We start from the raw sequence: 21,139 nt of genomic DNA on the forward strand, positions 1-21,139 counted from the left end.
TGGAAGAAGGCAAGTGTGGAGTGCAATAGAAATTGCGTCATCTGTGGAACTGTTGGGTCGGTATGCAAATTGTGTGCGAGTGGTATGCGAGTGGGTCGAGGGTGTCTGGGATGATGGTTTTGATGTGAGCCATACTGTTTTGCTGTACATTACTCTAAGAACCACTTAGATTCTGTTTGTCCTTTTACAAATATGTAAAGATTTTTGGTACTTTATTGCTATTTGAGCTGTATGAAATGGTTGTTTAGTGGTAGAATATTGTCAGTCCAATAAAATGTGGTCCCTCATTAAAGTAACTATTCTGTATTAATGTAATATACATTTAGTAATATGTTCTAAACACTTTTCTTTTTACAGTTACTAAAAGCGTTTCTTTTTCAATCTTCACTGGCCCTTGTATGTTTTCTTTACCTCAAATGAAAATGGAAATTCAGCATAGTTAAACATTTTACAAATTAACAGGATTTGCAAGACCAAAGTAGTTTGACCTGCATTTCTTGAAGTTGAGCTACTTTAAGTTCTTGCTCCACGCATCTGTTAGGGACATGACCCCCTGGAGAGTGGAGTACAATGGAGCACAGCTGACATTCCAGAACAATCTTCTGTTGGAATAAACTATTTTCTTCTCCAAATGCTCAGAGGGCTTCACATTGTGGGTAACTGTGGGCAAATAGCAAAGACTCATATCAGCCATATCTCTATTTGTTTAAAATCCTGAAGACCTTAATAGTTTGTATCTTCCCATCACACAGAATGGGATAGTGCATCGGGATTTGCAGCTGGAGAAAATTTGACTAGATGGAAATGCAATATTAAGGTAAGGACAAAGAGAAACTGTCTCAGCACCTGTGACAATCTACAATCTTTAGCATTTGCACGTCTGAGGCATTCACACGTTCATACTCCAGCAGGGTTGGGTCAATTTTCCATTTCAATTCCAGTCAATTCAGAAAATAACCCAATTCCAAATTTTCCCAATTGACAAGCATTGTAGATAATTGGAATTTGAGTTTCAGTGCACTTCCGGAATTGACTAGAATTGAAATGGAATTGACCTAACGCTCCACTAGTGTGCTTGGAGAAATTACACATGAACAACTCTCACATAAGGGCGGCAAACGATTCCCGTCATCTACTTTCACTTGTATTTGTAGTTAATAGTATTCATTGTTTAGTGAATGTACCTAATGACAAACTTCTATTTGAATGATGTTCCAGATTGCTGACTTTGGGCTGTCCAACCTGTACCGTGATGATGAGTACCTGCAGATGTTTGTGGAAGCCCTATGTATGCTTCTCCAGAAATGTTAAACGGGCGGCCATACAAGGGGCTTGATGTGGATACGGGTCCATGCCCTTCGATGGGAACAACCACAAGAACCTGGTCTAACAGATTAACACTGGAAACTACCACAAACCCACCAACAGGTGGGTCTTCAGGTGAGTATTTTACAGAGTACAGCCTCTCCTCACTGGGATGTATATCTGCCCTGAAGTGGTGTGTTTTAGTAATATCTTATTGCAGCCCAGCAGAGCTGTATCTCAGTTGTAAACACAGGTATGTTTTCTTTCTCCCTGTCTCAGATGCCTGTGGGTTGATTCGCTGGATGCTAATGGTGAAACCTGAGAGCAGAGCTACCATAGAGGAGATCGCTGGACACTGGTGGCTCAACTGGGGTTATCAGAACTTCCTACTGGCCGAGAGTGAGACTGCGACATTGGTACAACCAAGTGAGAAGACCTCTGCATCCGTAGAGCAGTCTGGAGGCCCAGCCAGCATTGACAGTTGGCTATGTCGAAACTCCCAGCCCTTACTGGAGAAAAGCTCCAAGGTGTGCTGCCTGCTGCAGTCTCACGGGAGTGCAAGGAGAGCACCATCTCCCAAACCATGCATTATGCGACCACCGCTTGGCCCTCCAAGGGCATTCTGAAGAGACGAGGCAGCCTGAAGCAGAAGGTCCTCAGAGAGGCTCCGACCCCAGCGATATAGGAACCAACGAAGGACTTTGACATCTCCACCCCGGCCCAGCCCCCAAATGTTGCATCGCTGCCCCTAAAAGTCATCTTGAAGAAACCAGCCAAGCGAGAGTATGGCTACTACTCCTCCCAAAACAACAGTGACTCTGCCCAGACACCCCAGGCCCAGCTCAGCCCCTCAGCACGCCCCACCGGAAGGGCATCATGAAGTGCAACAGCAAGTTCTCCTCAGTCGGCCTGCAGGAGTTTAGGGCCTCTGGACCAGCTGGCGGCCTCCCTGGCAAGAGGTGGCACCAGAGCACAACCCAGCGGAGAAATAAGCGAGGACAGCATCCTCTCCTCAGAGTCCTGGTGTCACTCATGGAGGTAGCTGTTAATAGTGACATTTGTCTGGTTTGAGTTCCAATCGGCTTTGGGGGGTTTTCAATGTTGACTTTGGGATTTTGATTTCTAAATTGTGCATTTTTGTTCAGGATGTTAGGGACTTTATCAGGACTCTATCCCAAAACGATCTGAAGTCTAAGTTCATCATTAGAACCTTCGTAGAAGAATCGTTAAATCTCAGAGCTGTTTCCCAAAACCATCGTTATTAACGTTGCACTCAAACGCTCGTAATTTAACTTGCAGACGCACGCGAGTTGATTTTGTACAACCACACCAGACGTGATTAGGACACGCAGGTTGAAATATCAAAAGGAACTCTGAACCAACTATATTAATTTGGGGACAGGTTGATAAGCATGAAACATTCATGGCAATTTAACTAGCTAGCTTGCTGTTGCTAGCTAAATTGTCGGGGATATAAACATAGGGTTGTTATTTTACCTGAAATGCACAAGGTCCTCTACTACAACAATTAATCCACAGATAAAAGGGTAAAATGAGTAAGTTTCTAGTAATCTCTCCTCCTTCAGTCTTTTTATTTTTCTTTGGACTTTATATGGTGGTTGGCAACCAACTTTAAGGTGCTTTACCACCACCAACTGGACTGGGGTGTGGACCTCAATTCATCTTTCAATCACCCACGTGAGTATATGCTGCTAAAAAACAATCAGGCAATGGGAGAGGCGGGACTTGCATTGCGTTGAGCGTCACAAATAGAATCAAGTTCGATTTTAGCGCCTGGCTATGCAGATGCTCGTTGACCCATGCAAGCAGTGTGGGTGCAATGATTGAATAACATGTGTGTACATTTATTTTTGCAATGCTCGCGCACATTACGCGAGTGGTGTGGTCAGCATCCTGATTGGTTCTTTCAGCAACTTATAAAATGCATAAAATGAAAACCCGAGATGACTGCATTAAAATATAAACAGTATGCTAGGTCTAATTCAATCATATTGAAATATGGTCATTTTCATGTAAAAGGACCCATGAGCACCAGCATGTGATGTTCATAGGAGCATGTCAAATTGAGTGTGAAATGAAAGCTAAGAGTCTATATTTTTGAGCAATTAATTTGAGGCATATATACATTTTTAAACCATTTTCCATCCTTAAAATGTGGAATAAGCAAAGGCTTTGATTTCTGGTCAAACAGATGAAAAAGGGGTCATTTTTACTTTTTACCAGAAAAAGTCTTAAAAGGTATTAGAAATACATCAAAACACAATAATGACCCCTGCCAGCTAATATCAACACTTATATTCAACTTTTGAGAAATGTTTCTGCCTTCTGTAAGTTTAAGAAACATTGCCTTGTGCCTTGAAATTCTGTTTCCAAAAACCAACATATCTTTAAGATATTTTCAAATTTCTCTCCCTCATGAGGAGGGGGGATAATGAAAGTTCACAGAAGTAACAAGTAAAGGTAGACCTATCAATTAGTTAGTGTTTTTAGTGATGTATATTTTGTTGAATTCTTAATTTTACAATGAATTATTAAGTGATTAAAACTCAAAATTCAGTATCTACACATGCTACAATGACGCACTTAGCGACTGTTCTCTCTTTATGTTCAATCACCATGTTGTAGGCCATCATTGTAAATACGAATTTGTTCTTAACTGACTTGCCTGGTAAGATAAAAGTAAAATAAATCAAATAAATAATCAGACAGATTGATCTGGGCCTGCAGAGCTGCAGGGTCTACAACTGACTTTTATTGTCTTTAGCATGTATGGTAACTAGTTAATATGTAACTTCCCCAGTGAACGGAAGAACTAGTCCAAACCAATACATGGGACAGTGCCTAGGAGCTGCCTAATCAGACTATTGAAACCTGATGATTATATCAAATGTTTATCAGGTTTCACTTGAATGTGTAACAAAATGCACACAAAGCTTCGCACAAGGGGCTGCAACATCAAGTTGCTATTCAGTGACTGGAATGTGATGATTACTTAGTTGCATTTTTAATAGGATGCTTTTAAATGTAAAGGGAAATACAGTATAACTCTTGGTTTTAGATGTATACAAGAGTGGTCGACAAAGGAGGTTAAGGCACAGATATTCACTTTGATGCTCAAACAGATTCAGGTGATTTTTCAGTATTATACAGGAACTACAAACCTTTCAAACAATTCCCTTAAGTGACCTAAATACGTTTTTGTCAATTGTTTGCCAACTCATGTCGACACAACCTTAAAAATATGTTGCCAGCTAATAGATGCAGCATGCAGGTTAATCTAAGCAATGATATGTAGGTCGTGATCCATGTTTGCCAAAGTTCCCAGCTTATCTTTTGCGTCACCTTATGCTCTATCCCACTGATTAATCATTTTAAAAAACGGAAATGAAACTATACCCACATGAATGATTCTATCATTGTCTTTGACCTTGTTTGCGACATATGATAGTTGTGGCATTACAATTGATTTAGTAGACTGATTATAGTAGAATGCTGATACCAGAAAACAATGCTTGGTTGTGCTGATCAAACTCTGCTGGCATTAGTCAGCATAGAGGTGTATTACAACACTCGTAACAGTCCTGACTTACTGATGTTCGCAGGATGAGAGAGATGTCAGAAAGGGTACAAAATAAAAAGCAGCATTTTAGTGAATAATGTCTTCACCAAGCTCACACAGTGCATTGAAATAAAAATGTAGTGCAAAACGGCTGGCAAAATCCCAAATAGCATATTTAAGTTAAAAGGATACCCCTCTGTGGTAACTCTTCAGAGAGCTTCCCTGAAGCTAACAACAGTAACTTCAACATTTTACAATGTCCTTAAAACACCAAGAGCATAGCAATGAAATAAAGAACTCAAACAAATGTCAACAGAAAGAAACATGGACATCTTATCAAAAAGATCACAATTCATCTTAAAAGACATGTTTCTTCATATCACATACATTGTTTTAGTGACTGAGCTAGTACTTCTCTGCCAAAAATTGTCGTAAGGGGTAGTTAAGACACCTTTCTCATTATGGTCACTATGGTAAACTAAGCCCCAGTCATTGTTAAGAAAGACCCATTAAATTGATTGTCTGCTTGGTGTCATCTCTATCCCAGTAGGTCTTGGATGTCAGTGGCGGTCTAGCTGATCTCTGGGACGGGCATCCCTGAACGACAAGCCCCTGGTGCCTGGGGGAGGGGGGCAGGCTGAGCTCCAGCACACCCTCCAACTGGTCAGAGCAGCAGCAGAGAGATTCCTGTTTGAGGACAGAGCAGTAAAGAAATTGTCTAGGAAGGGTGAAATGAAAAACTGTAACACATCAAACTTAGAGTCCTCACCAACCAAGGCCCAGAGAAAACAATTACATTTGTACTATGTTTTTAAACCAGTTTGCTTCCTTATTGAATAAAGGAGGTCTTTTTTCTTCACCTTGTGGAATGAACGACCAGATTGTACTTCCAGGGAGAAGCCAGACAAACAAGGAAAATACAAGTGTATATATTTTTTATCAATAAAATGTTTTGTCACATGCTTCTTAAACAGAAGGTGTAGGCTAAGTGTGAAATGATTCCTTACAGGTCTTTTTCCAACAATGCTGAGTTGTGACACGAGGAATAAATACACAGTTACTAACGAATAATAGAAACGAGTACAAATAACATAGCTACTGGTATATACAGGGAGTACCACTACCAAGTCGACATGCAGGGGTACGAGGTAGGGGTAAAGTGACTAGGTAACAGGATAGATAATAGACAGTAGCAGCAGCGTATGTGTGTGTTGGGGTGTTATTGTAAGTATGTGTGAGTGTGTGGGTAGAGTCCAATGTGTGTGCATGTTATGTGTGTATGTGTGTGTTGGGGTGTTATTGTAAGTATGTGTGAGTAGAGTCCAATGTGTGTGCATGTTATATGTGTGTTAATGTAAGTATGTGTGAGTGTGTGGGTAGAGTCCAATGTGTGTGCATGTGTGTGTTGGGGTGTTAATGTAAATATGTGTGAGTGTGTGGGTAGAGTCCAATGTGTGTGCATGTTATGTGTGTATGTGTGTGTTGGGGTGTTAATGTAAGTATGTGTGAGTGTGTGGGTAGAGTCCAATGTGTGTATGTGTGTGTTAATGTAAGTATGTGTGAGTGTGTGGGTGGAGTCCAATGTGTGTGCATAGAGTCAGTGCAAGTTACTGCAAAAAATTTATTGTTTAGCAATCATATGGCTTGGGGGTAAGAAGTTGTTCAGGGTCCTGTTGGTTCCTGAGTTGGTGCGGTTTTACCACTTGCCATGTGGTAACAGAGGGAACAGTCTATGACTTGGGTGGCTCGAGTCTTTGACAATTTTTTCAGCCTTCCTCTTAAACTGCCTGGTATAGAGGTCCTAGATGGTAGGGAGCTGGGCCCCAGTGATGTACTGGGTCGTACTTATCACCCTCTGTAGCGCCTTGTGGTCAGGTGCCTTGTAGTTGCTAGACCAAGCAGGGATGCAGCCATTCAAGATGTTCTCAAAGTTGCAGCTGTATAATTTTTTGAGGATCTGAGGGCCTATGCCAAATGTTTTCAGTCTTCTGAGGGGAAATAGGCACTGTCATTCCCTCTTCACAACTGTGTGGGTGTCTGGACCATGTTAATTCCTTAGTGGTGTGGACACGGAGGGAACTTGAAGCTCTCGACCCGCTCCACTACAGCCCCATCGATATTGAAGGGGGCGTGCACCACACAAGGTCAGATCTCTCACCTCCTCCCTATAGGCTGCCCCATTGTCGTCTGTGATCAGTCCTACCACCGTTGTGTCGTCAGCAAACTTTATGATGGCGTTGGAGTCGTGCGCGGCCATGCAGCCGCAAATGTTAACCTGTTTAAAGGTCTTACTCATATCGGCTTACGGAGAGCGAGATCACACATACATTTGTTTGATGAGGAAACAGACAAGGTTTAAAGAGAGTAAAAGGTTTCTAGTTAAATATTGGCCTCACCAGATCAAGGGCCAAGATGTTTGCTAGCAGCTGCATGAGTGAATCATTGGATAGAGCTCCATCCAGGAGCTTCAGTCTATGAATGGCAGTGCCCACACTGGCATAGGCAATAGTGGAGGGCAGGAACACAGAAAACGTATACTCTAAAGACAGGGAGATACTCACGGGATCAGCGGAAATAGGTTTGACCAGTCTTTTGTACTAATCTGTTTAGATGCCATAGCAGTTGACTGACCCACTTTGTGGACAAGGAACATAATACCAGGTTGTGCGACAGAAAATAATGTATTTAACAATTGGGAGTTAGTGATTCGGGAGCAGCATACATCCTTAATCCCCGAGGCAGGATTTCATAGGAGTAGAGGAATAGGTTTCAAATTCAGGAGTCAGGAATGGGCCGAATCCAGATACAATGAAACAGCCCAGTCAAAATGGCCTTGACTGTATCCCAGTGACTAGTTGCCTCTGGCAACATCGTGTGAGATTCATGGGAAATCAGGCAGTTGAATGTACGGGCATGGGTCTATAACACCGCATAATACAGGATTACACAAACTCAGCCCCCCTTCTCCCAAATGAACCGCTGACACATAATCAAAGTAATGGCTGCTGTGTACCCTTTGCCACACACAGGGCTGCATGATTTCTTTGAATAAATTAAACACAAGCTATTATCATCATTCATCAAATAAGTGCCATGCACATATCACAGAATAACAATGAGATGTTTGTTTTTCTATGCTAAAACTACTGGTGGGTGCTTCCTAAAATACTTGACTTGTAGGCCTAAATGTTTCTGCATTGCTAGTATCAACAGTCACACCTCTCCATGAGCTACCAAATGTCTGCCCCTACCTGTGGCTGCCAGTGCAATGTAGGAGTGGACATGCCTGCGCAAGGCATGGAAGTTGTGAGGGATTATGGGTATGCCATGAAGAATTGGCTCTGGGAAGTCAGAAGGTAACACAGAAGCCAGGTCCCACTTTAACCCTGCCACCACCACAAGTTCCCACTGCTGCAAAACACACATTACATTAAATCAACCATAAGCTCCAGCTGCTGCATAACAGATAAATACATATGTAGGCTATTACAGCAACAGAAAACAGGCTCCCACTGACTGAGAAGCAGAACATAGAACCAAAATGACAGTATATTCAACCTGCTATAACAAAGTAATAACACACTTATTGAGTCAAAACTCATTCTTATGGCAAAAGCAAATGGAACTTGAAAATAAATATTGTGTTTACCAGGAGCTCTGACACTAGAATGACATTGTCAGCATAGATGCATAGCTTGCTGGCACTCAGGGGTTGTAACGGTCTTCCTGTTGTGAAGGAGAAGCGGACCAAAATGCGGGGTGATTATACTGATTCATGTTTAATAACAAAAAAAGGATAAACACAAACGTGGAAAACCAAAACAGCCCTATCTGGTGCAAAACACAGAGACAGGAACAATCACCCACAAACACACAGTGAAACCCAGGCTACCTAAATATGGTTCCCAATCAGAGACAATGACTAACACCTGCCTCTGATTGAGAACCATATCAGGCCAGACATAGAAATAGACAAACTAGACATGTAACATAGAATGCCCACTCAGCTCACACCCTGACCAACCAAGCAAACTATGGTCAGGGTGTGACAGTACCCCCCCACCCCCAAGGTGCGGACTCCGGCCGCAAAACCTGAACCTATAGGGGAGGGTCTGGGTGGGCATCTGTCCGCAGTGGCGGCTCTGGTGCTGGACGTGGCCCCCACTTCACCGTAGTCTTAGACAATGACTAACACCTGCCTCTGATTGAGAACCATATCAGGCCAGACATAGAAATAGACAAACTAGATATGTAACATAGAATGCCCACTCAGCTCACACCCTGACCAACCAAAACATAGAAACATACAAAGCAAACTATGGTCAGGGTGTGACAGGGTACTGTCTCTTAAAGTGTTGAGGCCAGGAACATGCAAACAGCACCTAAAGGCTGCAGGTTGGCCCATTGAACAGGAAAGAGACTCAAGTAATGGTCCAGTTAGTGGATGGCCTAAGGAAATAGCTCACCCTCACACTTCTGCTCCCTGCAAACCTGTTGGAGGAAAGAAGTATGTTAAGCAATGATAAACTGCGACTTCACTGGCTTCATGTATGGATTTGTTTCTATCCTCATGCATTAGTATCTAGGCAAAGGAGCTGATGAATATGACCAGATTTTCTCTCTGCCCAGAAAGCTACCATTCACCAACTCTGCAAAGCGTTATGTCAAAATACATTCGTCACTCAAAAAATATGCATATTGTAATTTACTGCATTACGCAGTGTACTTCCCATAAGCCTCCCAGCAGTGGGGTAAAGTACTTAAGTAAAAATAATTTAAAGTACTACTTAAGGAGTTTTTTGGGGTGTCTACACTTGACTATTTATATTTTTGTAATACTTTTACTTTTACTTCACTATATTCCTAAAGAAAATAATGCACTTTTTACTCCATACATTTTCCCTGACACCCAAAAGTACTTGTTGTATTTTGAATGCTTAGCAGGACAGAAAATGATTAAATTCACACACTTATCAAGAGAACATCCCTGGTCATCCCTACTGCCTCTGATCTGGCAGACTCACTAAACACAAATGTGTTGTTTGTAAATGATGCTGAGTGTTGGAGTGTGCCCCAGGCTATCTGTACATTTAAAGAACAAGAAAATAGTGCCATTTGGTTTGCTTAATATAAGGACTTTTTATTTTTACATTTAGACTTTTACTTAAGTAGGATTTTACTCTGTGACTTTCACTTTCACTTTAGTCATTTTCTATTAAGGTGTCTTTACTTTACCAAATTGTCATACTAAGTAAATTTTTCCACCATGTCTAAATAAAAATGTACAAGCAACCAAAAAAATTTAAATTTCTTGTTTTGACCGAAGGAGCGGTCAAATACAACACATTTATAAAAATAGGTTGCTTGTATTTTGACATAACTCTTGCAGAGCTGGTGAATGGTAGCTTGAATGGTAGCTTGAATGGTAGCTTTCTGGTCAGAGAGGAGATCTCATCATATTCATAATCTGTTTTCTTGTAGCTTTTGTACTGTAGTCCTCCAATGTGTCTCTATCTTGTGATACTATTTAGAGATGATGGTGATGCCCAACTGGTCTTTTCCAGGGACAGAAAGTTATACAATGTTCGAAGCAAACCAGATGGCACCATTTTCTTGCATTTTATTTATTTACGGATAGCCAGGGACACACTCCAACATAATTTACAAAGGAGGCATGTGTTTAGTGAGTGCGCCAGATCAGAGGCAGTAGGGATGTTCTCTTTATATGTGCATGAATTGGAGCATTTTCCTGTCCTGCTAAGCATTCAAAATGTAATGAGTACTTTCAGGTGTCAGGGAAAATGTATGGAGTAAAAAGTACAGTATTTTCTTCAGGGATGTAGTGAAGTAAAAGTAAAATATAAATAGTAAAGTACAGATACCCCGAAAAACTACTTAAGTAGCGCTTTAAAGTAGTTTTATTTAAATACTTTACACCACTATTTATGAGATAGTAAGTCATTTTTATGAGATATGCAAGTCATAATTATGAGATAAGTCATTATGAGATACGTTTAGGCGATCTGTATCACATGAATCCAAAGTGCACTTTGCATCAGGCCCTCCTTAACTTTCAAGGATAACATTATGTATAACCTTTAGTGTGGGTGTTTGTGTGCGGACGTGCGTGCGTGAGAGAGTTTGTGGTGATTTTGTTCCATATTAATGGATTGAAAAGTTTTTTTAATGTGAATTGGTGACTGTTTGATGACATCTGGATGATTCAGATTTAATTAATTCATAAATTCAAGAATATAAATTGAAGAATATAACTTAGAAATGCCTCATGAGCAATGGTCAGAACCCAAAATATAAGCTTGTTTTACTTCATTGTTTATAAAGAATGGAATTGTAAACAAACACTGTATAGCTTCAAAACATGTTTAAAACGAAGGTTACGTATGTAACCACGGTTATGTGAGCTTTATGGATCACTCCAATATATTGGTATCACTCCGCGGCGGAGGGATACATCCGAGGTGAGGATTTACAGATTTACTCCCGTATACACCTGTGTCACGTTCTCTACATCATTTTTGAGGAGCCTCTAGCACCGTAGAGGATTGGAGTGATCCATATAGCTCACATAACCGTGGTTACATACGTAACCTTCGTTATGTGAGCTATATTGGATCATTCCAATATATTGGTATACCCATAACAGATTAGTCGGTGTTAGAGGGACCTGGCCAGCCAGCGGTGAAGTCCCAGCGCGGGAACGAGACGCAGGGGCCGTCAATGTGGAAGGGGGGGTCCCGGCACAGTCCCCAGGAGGGGAGGCGACGCCCAGGACCCCTGAACCAACGGCAGAGGGAGGTGCCACATTTACCCGATAATACCTAGCAAAGGTGCAAGAGGAAGCCCAGCTGGCTGCAGCACAGATATCAGCGAGAGCCCAGGATGCAGCCATACCTCATGTTGAATGTGCCACCACAGATCCCAGCACTGGCCTGCCAGCCAGGCGGTATGCTGTCGTAATCGTTTCCACGATCCAGTGAGAGATCTTCTGCTTTGATAGCCCAGCCCCCAGGACTCAGTCACCATAGCAGACAAAGAGCTTGTCTGTTGTTCTCACTGACGCTACCGTGTCGCTACCAAAAATCACCTTCATAGTGAGGTGTTTCAGGGAGGCAGACTTCAAACGGTTGGAAAGGCGGCTTTGCCAAAGCTGCCAAGACCACATCCAGATCACAGCTCGCCATTGAGGGGTTCCTAGCTGGACGCAGGTGACAAACCCCCTTCATAAAACTGGAGACCAAGGGATGGCGCCCCACTGGCCTGTCCATCGACCCCACATGGCAGGCAGATATTGCAGCCAAATACCCTCTCAGTGTAGAGGCTGTTAAGCCCTCATCTAAGCGAGACTGCAGGTATTGGATGACATACTGCACCCTGCATGACTCGGGCACAACCTCAATACCAGTGCACCAAGAGCAGAACAACCACCAGTGCAACTGGTATGCCACGGTTGTAGCCGGAGCCTTTGTGCTCTACATGGTGTTCATTTCATCCCCTGTAGTCCTAACATGGACCATTGGTGTCTTTCAGTGTCCAAGCCCACAGACTGAGGCGGTGCGGCCTCGGATACCACAGGGTTCCCCCGGCCTGAGGCAGCAAGTCAGGTCTCAGGGGAAGTTGCCAAGGTGTCCCACACAACAGGGACAGGAGAAGGCTGAACCAGGGTCGTCTGGGGCAGTATGGGGCCACCAGAAGCAAACAATGCTCTGCCATCCTGGTCCTGTCCAGCACAACCTGGATCAGGGAAAAAGGGGGGAAATGCGTAAAGCTCCAGCCCTGGCCAATCGTGAGCCAGAGCTTCTGACATGGAGTACCAAAGGGGGCAGTGTGCATTGTCCAGGGAGGCAAACAGGTCCACCTGCGCCCTCCCGAACTTGTCCCTTAGGTGCTGCACCACCTGAGGATGTAGGCTCCAGCCCCAAGGAGGCAGGCCCTCCCTTGAGAGCATATCCGTTGCCACATTCAGGATGTCAGGTACGCTGCGCATAGAGACACTGGATGTCCCTGAGCCCAGAGAAGTAGCTCCCTTGCTTTAAGATTGAGGTGGTGGGACCTAGGTCCACCCTGATGGTTGATGTTAGCCACCACTGTGGTGTTGTCCGTTCTCACCAGGACATGTCTTCCCTTCAGATGTGGAAGGAAAGACGGCAGGGCCGGCAGTACAGCTCAGAGCTCTAGTGTATTGATGTGCCTGCCGCTCCAAGGGGGTAGCCAACAGCTGCTGGCCGACCTGCCCTTGGTCACCCCCCCTCCCGGCAGCACATCCTCAGCATCTCCACCCTACCTGAAAGTAGCGACAGCGCCACCTCAACAACGCCCTGAGGCCCTGTGTGGTCACCCACAGCTGGTGGTGATGGTGGCACTTCGGGTGCAGCCAGTGGGAGTTGAACCACCTTATAAGAGGCCAGAAATGAAGCAGGCCTAGAGGAATCAGCAACGAGGCCACCGTCAGCAAGCCCAGCAGGCATTGGCAGTTCAGGTCGGATACCACCCGCCCCTGCCGAAAGTGGTCAAGGCAAGATAAGATCGCCTGGTGGGCAGGCGTGCTCTCAGGACTGACTGAGTCCAATTCTATGCCAATGAAGGCCACCCTCTGGGTGTGAGTCAGATGACTCTTCTTGTCATTTACAGTAATGCCCAGCCTGCTGATGTTGGTCAGGAGCATGTCTCTTTCTGACAGGACCTCGGTCCTGGTTGGGGAACAAATCAGCCAATCATCCAGGTAATTGAGGATAAACAATCCTGAGGAGGCAACATGAACCGTATCAGGGTCCCTGCGAACCTTATCGGTCTGCTCTAGAATGTCATCAACCCCTGGGTCAAACGTCAGGCCTGGGGTGATGGGGTGAGTGGCAAATGTGCTCTAGAGAGCAGGTGACAGGCGGGATTTGGCCAGCCAGAGATGGCGCCGGGAGGTAACCACCTGCACCATGGCCCATCCGTTGACGTGGGCAACATCCCTCTGGAGCAGGGAAAGCAGACGAGACATCTCCATCACTTCCCAGAGGATCTCCTATGTGCCCTTCTGCAGCCAGGAAAACAGATTCTGCAGGTAGGCCTGCAGAGCCACTGGGGGCTATGAAGCCCCGCTGGCGGCTTCTGATGGCCTGTCAGCCTGGTAGCCCCGCTCACGGGGGTGAACAGTGCCGGCATCGCCCCCCAGGAACAACCTATCACTGGCCAACAGAGAACAGCTGTCCTCGCCATCGAAGCTATCAACCTCCTGACACAGGGCGTGCGCCCTCCGTTCAAGGTGGTCCCAGCGGTCCGACTCATGCTCCTGTCCAGGACTTGTAGCAGACGGGCTCTGCCAACGGTGGCTCCGGCCACGCTTCCTGGGAGGGGTACTGGGTCCAGTAGAGAGACTAACAGCTCGCTGACACACCACTCCTGGGGAGCTCGTCCCCAGCCTGAGCCCGAGCCTGGTTGACCCACTCGCGCATGGCCTCCAATCGCGTCAGGTGCAGGCGTTCTGAGAAAACCACACAAAACAGGCATCCAGTAGGGCGCTCCACCGCCCTAACCGTGTGACTCAAACCCAGGCAGGGCATACACTAGGTATGTGGATCCCCAGGGGGGATGCCACCATCATACCTGTCACAAAGGGAAGCCATAAGTTCAGCCAAACCAACAAGGTCACAGAGCAGGGGTCCGACGCCCTGGGAGAGCTTATGTCGTGACCCCTTGGAGGAATAGGAACTCGGTGAGAAATAAATTACCCAGTACCTCTGCAAACACAGGGGCAGACCCCTGTGGGAAAAACAGGCAGACAAAAAAACAGCAACTAGGTAATGGATTTGATTAGTTTTTTTTGTTTTACGCCAACTGCAATATTACCTACCGGTTTAATGCACAGAGTTGTCGTGTAATGCTAACGAAATGACAAACCACAGGCAGAAGATACAGATCAACCGCGCACAGCACTCAAGAGGGGCTGGGCATGTGGCCAGCTGCTCCAGGCTGCAAACAGCCTGTGAGTATAGATCCACGCTATTTGAGTATAGATCCAAGATATTACACTTACCAGTGACATACCAAGCGAACTTCAGAAAGTTTATACCTCAAACCATACGGCCATCCGCCAAGAAAATGAAAGAGAATGTGTGTCGCGGCCATGGGGTCTATATATAGGGGCGGACCCCAGCCATGACATAGGTGTACACAGGAGTAAATCTGTAAATCCTCACCTCAGATGTATCCCTCCACTGCAGAGTGATACCAATATATTGGAGTGATCCATGTAGTGAAACATAACTATCATTTTGATCTCATGGATAGTCAGTCCTTGTATCCATATGTGAGTCCTTGTGTATACTATGTATTTGAGAGTGGTTACATTTCTCCTGCCCCATTCCTCAGCTGTTTACCAAATAACGTGGCAGGGTAAGTGCTTTGTTAGTTTGAATCCCAGATTGCCCCTTTAAAGGGGGCAGATCTGCAGGACTATTCAACGTCCATGATCCAGACTTACTCTCTCATAGTCGAGGTACGTACGAGTTCTAGCTAAATGTCCTCTTGCCCCTAACACTGTGGGAATTTCAGAAACGCTCGAGCTGTCACACCTGGCCAGGATACCAGTCAGCATCTCTGGGATTTTTTTGTGAATGGTGGCAATGCAACTTCAGACATTTCACTTTAAACCAAGGAAATCATTTATTCAAAATGTTAATTTTTACAGTAACATTTGAATAGCATTTTGTATAATTTTCCTTCATTAAGTTACTTAACCATGTTACAAACATGCACTCATTGAAAATATATTTTTTTCCACCAAAAGGGTCAGTGTGCTGTAGCTTCTCTAAATTCCTTTGGAAATGTAGGTGTCATACAAACAAGTCAGCTGTACATTATCTTTACTTGTGAAACCGACATTGCCTCAAAACTGGCAAACACATCTCTATCATTTCCACTCAAATAAATGTAATGTATGTTTACAACAGTTATGTATTTCAGTTTGTAAATGACATCCTCACTTGCACATCAGAAAGGAATTCCATAATATCACTTTGATAGTCAGGATGTTGAATGAATGTTAATCTGTAATCCATCTCGTGGCCTTTACTCTTATCTCCCATATGATAGAGCATTTGGCAGGGGAAAAACAGTTCATACGTGTATGTGTTGTGGGCAGTTTAGTGAATGATGGTACGTTGGGGAGAAAGAGGGGAAAGGTGGGGACTGAGAGGGTGCAGCCTTGCTCAGCTCCATACTCAGTCCATGGCCATTGTGACAGGCATAGCGGTTTCCAGATCACGGGACTCTGAGTTCTGCAGCTCCCGGCGGATCTCTGCAGAAATCTGGGGGTGTGTCTGCACCTTAAGTAGCTCCAGTAGAGCAGCCTTTTGTTCGGATGCCAAGTCGGCCTTGTAGCGCTGTGCCAGGGTAAGCAGACTCTGGTGCCACAGCACAGGAAGGACACGCTTCTCACTGCGGAAGGACAGGAAGTGGCCGACCAGGGCATCCAGGACACGGAAGGGCAGGGCGTATTTTTTATCCAGTAAGAGTCGCAGGAAGATGCTATTGGCTCCATTGTATTCCATCTCTGCCAGTTTCAGCATGGCAGCGCTGCAGAGAGAATCAGTCATTTGTTATCTGCATTATTTTCTGACAAGCCATGCTGTTCTACTACCTTAAATACTGTTGTACCATACATTCACATGAATTCCCACTTACATGATCAGCAACAGTCAAGCTGCAACGGTTAAAAACCAAGTCCCAAGCCAAGTGGCAAGCCGAGCAGTCGCATTAGGGCATCATACACCTTACAAAATTGCACACATAACACAGGTAAAAGAGTGTCTCTTACCTGGAGTGCAGTACAGGGATTGAGCACTTAGTGAGTATGCTGCCAATGATGATAGCCTCCCTCAGAGTACATGTTCCAGATTCACAGAGTGGGATGAGGATGCCTGAGTGAGAAAAATAGAAATGTGTGAACACACAGTAACACAAACATATGCTGGGTTAAGGGGTACAAAGTCATTACCTGGAAACAAATAGATCAAATACTGTACAACACATAGTACAAATGCACAAGAAATGTTAAAAGCTGCAATATGTAACTTTTTGGGCAACCCAACCAAATTCACAAAGAACTGAAAGAACATTCTAAATCTGATTCAGTCTGTGATCTGGTTAGACAATACTGCCACCTAGTGACAATGACTATCTTTTGGCTGATTGCCAAAGTGAACTCAGAACAAAACCCACTAAGTAGTATCTTTGGCAAAAATGTTGAATACCTGACAGATAATGTGTATTATCTTAATTACTTTCACCCCCCATTATTACATCCTGGCAACCATACATTGATTATCAACCAAGCTTTTAAATTATCTACCTGACTATTTCTCTCCTCTTTGATACATGTTCTTGATTTGTCTCACCTTTGAACCATGCCCCTGGCTTGAAAAGAGCCTTCTTCAGGGCCATGTAAAGGTGGAAGTTTAGTTTTTTATACTCTGCAATGTCATCTCGTATTCTTGGCAGTAGCACCAAGTTGTAGAACCGTTGGGCCATTCGCTCCTTCAGATTGGATGAGAAGATTCTGTTCAGAAAAAAGAAAAATCAAGAGTCAATATCCATAAGATGCTTTCTAATAATTAAATAAAGGTTTTTGATAGATGTTAACAAATCCCCCTGTTAATTTTTTATCAGACCTTGTTGCCTGGTACATAGCAGCAGCAGTCCAGGTCTCAGGCTCTGTCAAGTACAGAACCTGCTCCCAGTTTGACAGTGCTGGAATGATCTTGAAAGCTTTGGGCAGCTTGCCGCTACGATATCTTGACAGAACCTGGAGCAACCGAAAAAAACAAGTTCATAATAGTTGGTAATATTCAGCCTCTGACTGAAATCTGATTAAGTGGAAAATAAGATGTGACCAAGCAAATTAATACAGGAGGACGCAGGTGCATGGCTTACCTTGTTGACACCTTTGTACACTTCAATGATCCTTGGATCCAGCTGGGGCATGGGTCTTCCTGACACCTCAGACATCACTGTACCCACCTCTGTCTGCTTCTCTGTGATCTTCTCCATGATGATGTCTGCTAGAGTTCGTCTGAACAAAACCCCAGAACAAGGACAACACTGAGGAAATCCATATTCAGCTACAAAGTTATGATTCATTTTTGGAAGAGACAACATGAAATTCCCTTTTATGGCATGATAGAGCTGTTGTCATTCAATTGAATCTAGGTGTCTTTAACACACAAAATAAAAAAAAGACAGAAAATGGCAAATCCTTCATCATCAAGACTTTTCACTGCAATAACAGTTTTTAGCTCAGTGGTTTGGCTCAGAGTTTTGGGACCTCATACTGTACCTCATGGGAGGATTCTTGTTCATGAACATCTGCATAGCTTTCTCATCCTCTGGGTCCACCACCACTTCTGTCCCACAGTTAGCCTCTGCCTCCTCACCGGCCCCGGCTTCACCCAGTGCCGGCCACTCCTCATCAGAGTCTGCATCCTGAGAATCTGGCCCTGCAAGGACATAAGACAACATCGATATTCCATGAAACTGTACCACCAGTATAACTGAGCATAGCACAACACTTCAAGAATAACAATGACTGGAATTGACCTCCATGCAAAAGTTCTCAGTAGTCAAGTGTAAAGTAATGTGTGATAGGCATTATAGGCATTTTCTGGCTTGCAAATCCACCTCAACGTTACCTAAAACAGTGGCTTGCTTTTTCTTGACCTCTGGTGCCAAACCATATTCTGTCTGTAGTTCTTCTTGTTGGATTCGTGCCTGCTCCAGGATCTTCCTTGATAGGCGTTCATCCACGTACTCGTCCTCATCTTCATCTTCTCCCCGTTGATCCCTGGTCTTCACTCGGCCATGTACTCGAACCATATCCCCTTGAAGAATCTGGTCAGCAAGCGCAACCATTCCGTCGCCACTTTTCTCCCCACCTCCACATTTGGGTTTCTTCACTTTCGGCATCTGTGCTAGTTTATTACACAGACCTGTTAGAAATGTACTTTTAATCTACCTAGTTAGTTTAACAATTCATAAAGTAGCTAATGTGGAAATTCTCACCAAAGTTCCAGTCAACACACGTGCTTTTTTTTATCCAACGGAAGTGACGTACTATCGGAGACGAAACATAATACCAGAGACATTTAGAAAAGGAAACATCGCATATGTCTTTGGTATGTATTACTGGATATATTGGAATTGTTCCATCTTCAAAAAATGTATATGAACAAAATGAGTGTATTAAAATGTTCTTCGCACGAGAAAAACGTAGGCGCAGACAGATTACCTAATTTCCTCCTAATACCGGAAACAGACCGTTTTTCAGCAGGAAGCGTGTACATTTTCGTAGTAAGAAAATAACAACCGTCTTGAATCAATGGGGGTGACTTGGTGAGATTCTATTGTTCGCTTTTAAAAAAAATCAAACTTGTATCTAACAAAATATAAATTGCTAGCTAGCTACGTTACTTATCACACCTGGTATTTTACATAGCCGTAGATCCCATGTGGATCCACATGAAACAGTTCACAACTCAATGATCTGTCACCTGGTTGATTTTTCTTCCAAACTTCCTATCATCTTACATCACCATTCAGATCTGACATTGTTTCAATATGTGATTTTTGGAAATCAGTAAGTTAATGCTGAACAATGTCTTAATGTTATTAACAGTTATACTCTGTGTGCTGTCTCCCTTGCTTAGTGTGTGTCAGGTGCCTTTGGCAGAGGGAAAGAGTGTGCAGCAGACAATAGACATTCTGCACAAGAAGTTGGAGCAGTTGAGCGCTGTGAAGCAGGGAAACTTTACTGTGGACTGTGAGACGTACCATGCCACAGGAAATGCCAGCGGTAACTAAAGTTGTACTGCAAAGCTATGACATAAACAAAATTGTATTTCATATCTTGTCATGTAATTCATTGGACTACATCATTCAAATACCCACAAGGGGGCAACAACCGTATTTCTTTTCTCTCTGTTTGTCACAGGCCAGCCCACCAAACTCCTGTATGTGATGCATAACTCAGAAACCCCCCTGAGCTGCTTAGCCCTGTTCGAAGGAGGTCCCTGCCTCACAGCAGATGGAAACTTTGACGTGCTCATGATTAAGCTGAAAAGCCACTTCCAAAACGCCAAGGGGCACAAGGTAGAGAGCCGTGGTTCCCGCTACCGCTATTGTGATTTCCTGATAAAGGTTGGAGCAGTAACAATGAGCTCCAGCGCGAGGGGAATATCAGTAGAGGTGAGTGGTCTGTACAGACAATTATCAAAATGGAGGGTAAAGGGTTTTTTTGATCTGTGTTACACTTTTTCTAAACGGATGTCCACGATCAAATCTCTTTATTTGTTTAGGTGGAGTACTGTCCCTGTGTGGTCCCTGGGGACTGCTGGAACCTGATGAAAGAGTTCATGCAAAGCTTCCTGGGCCCCAGCATCCCGGAGCTGCCCTCTGTGTTCGCCACCAAGCCTGAGGGCCTCTATGTGCCCGCGGACTGTGTTGACACCATGACCCAGTACCTGGAGTTGTTCAGCAAAGTGCGCAAACAGCAGGTGCTCCCAGGGACCACACGTTGACATCTTCATGGTAGCAGGAATGTCCTGGATAATCTCAGCAGATAAAGAAGCACCACCAAGAGTACAGCAGTACTTCCTCCACACCCCAACACAAGCAACATGTAATCTTACACCACAATGTTGTGTAATTTAAATTGTACTAAGTGTCAGTACAGCAACTCAAACTTTTTGAAGCATTTCACAACCACTGCAAGGAATATATCATGGCAAAAATGAGAACAAAACCTTACTGGTTGAAGTCTGAACTCTTGAAGGAATAATGATGTGTCCCAAATGTGTCTTGTGGATTATCCTTGTGAGTAATCGGTTTAAAGGACCTTCAGTTTAGATACCAATGTTGTATCTGGGCATTATGGTCCTACTAATAGTTGGTTATTTTTTATTTTAAAAATTGTCTGACAACACTTAGTGACACTGTTTGTTTGTTTTTACACAATAAACCTATGTTTACCTTACTTGATTAAGATCCTCTTTTTCATAACAGTATTTTTGGAAATATATTGGATTTATTAACCATATGCATATTTTGTATACTGTTGCTGGTGTTTTTCACCAAGTACAGTCCTGTCATGAATGGTTTATAGGGGACTTTGTCAGCTGTTATGAATGGGAAAAGAATGCCAATAATGTATCAGTCTCCAGGTGAAAAGCCATGACTTGTAAAAATTACATAGGG

General features: G+C 43.8%; 2 protein-coding genes across 4 annotated transcripts; one reads left to right on the forward strand and one right to left on the reverse strand.

The window, feature by feature from the left end:
- Positions 1-15,531: 15,531 nt before the first annotated feature.
- bysl (bystin-like) lies at positions 15,532-19,060 on the reverse strand. 3 transcript variants are annotated; one of them, XM_024378495.2, is made up of 8 exons: positions 18,950-19,060; positions 18,580-18,858; positions 18,228-18,387; positions 17,825-17,963; positions 17,563-17,696; positions 17,290-17,450; positions 16,710-16,812; positions 15,532-16,468 (listed from the first exon to the last, which is right to left on the reverse strand). In XM_024378495.2, exons 2-8 carry the CDS (start codon positions 18,851-18,853, stop codon positions 16,114-16,116), a joined length of 1,326 nt encoding a protein of 441 aa, XP_024234263.1. In that variant the 5' UTR covers positions 18,854-18,858; positions 18,950-19,060; the 3' UTR covers positions 15,532-16,113. The 3 variants fall into 3 exon arrangements, with proteins under 3 accessions (XP_024234263.1, XP_024234271.1, XP_024234255.1); XM_024378503.2 differs by having other exon boundaries at positions 18,580-18,853; positions 18,950-19,046; XM_024378487.2 differs by having other exon boundaries at positions 18,580-19,014.
- Positions 19,061-19,171: 111 nt separating this feature from the next.
- On the forward strand, positions 19,172-20,918 carry med20 (mediator complex subunit 20). Its single transcript, XM_024378512.2, has 4 exons — positions 19,172-19,279; positions 19,594-19,739; positions 19,878-20,131; positions 20,242-20,918. The coding sequence occupies exons 1-4, from the start codon at positions 19,266-19,268 to the stop codon at positions 20,461-20,463; spliced, it is 636 nt and encodes a 211-aa protein (XP_024234280.1). The 5' UTR covers positions 19,172-19,265; the 3' UTR covers positions 20,464-20,918.
- The last annotated feature ends 221 nt before the right edge of the window (positions 20,919-21,139 follow it).

Source organism: Oncorhynchus tshawytscha, linkage group LG02 (assembly GCF_018296145.1).
Source record: "Oncorhynchus tshawytscha isolate Ot180627B linkage group LG02, Otsh_v2.0, whole genome shotgun sequence".
Classification (NCBI taxonomy): domain Eukaryota; kingdom Metazoa; phylum Chordata; class Actinopteri; order Salmoniformes; family Salmonidae; genus Oncorhynchus; species Oncorhynchus tshawytscha.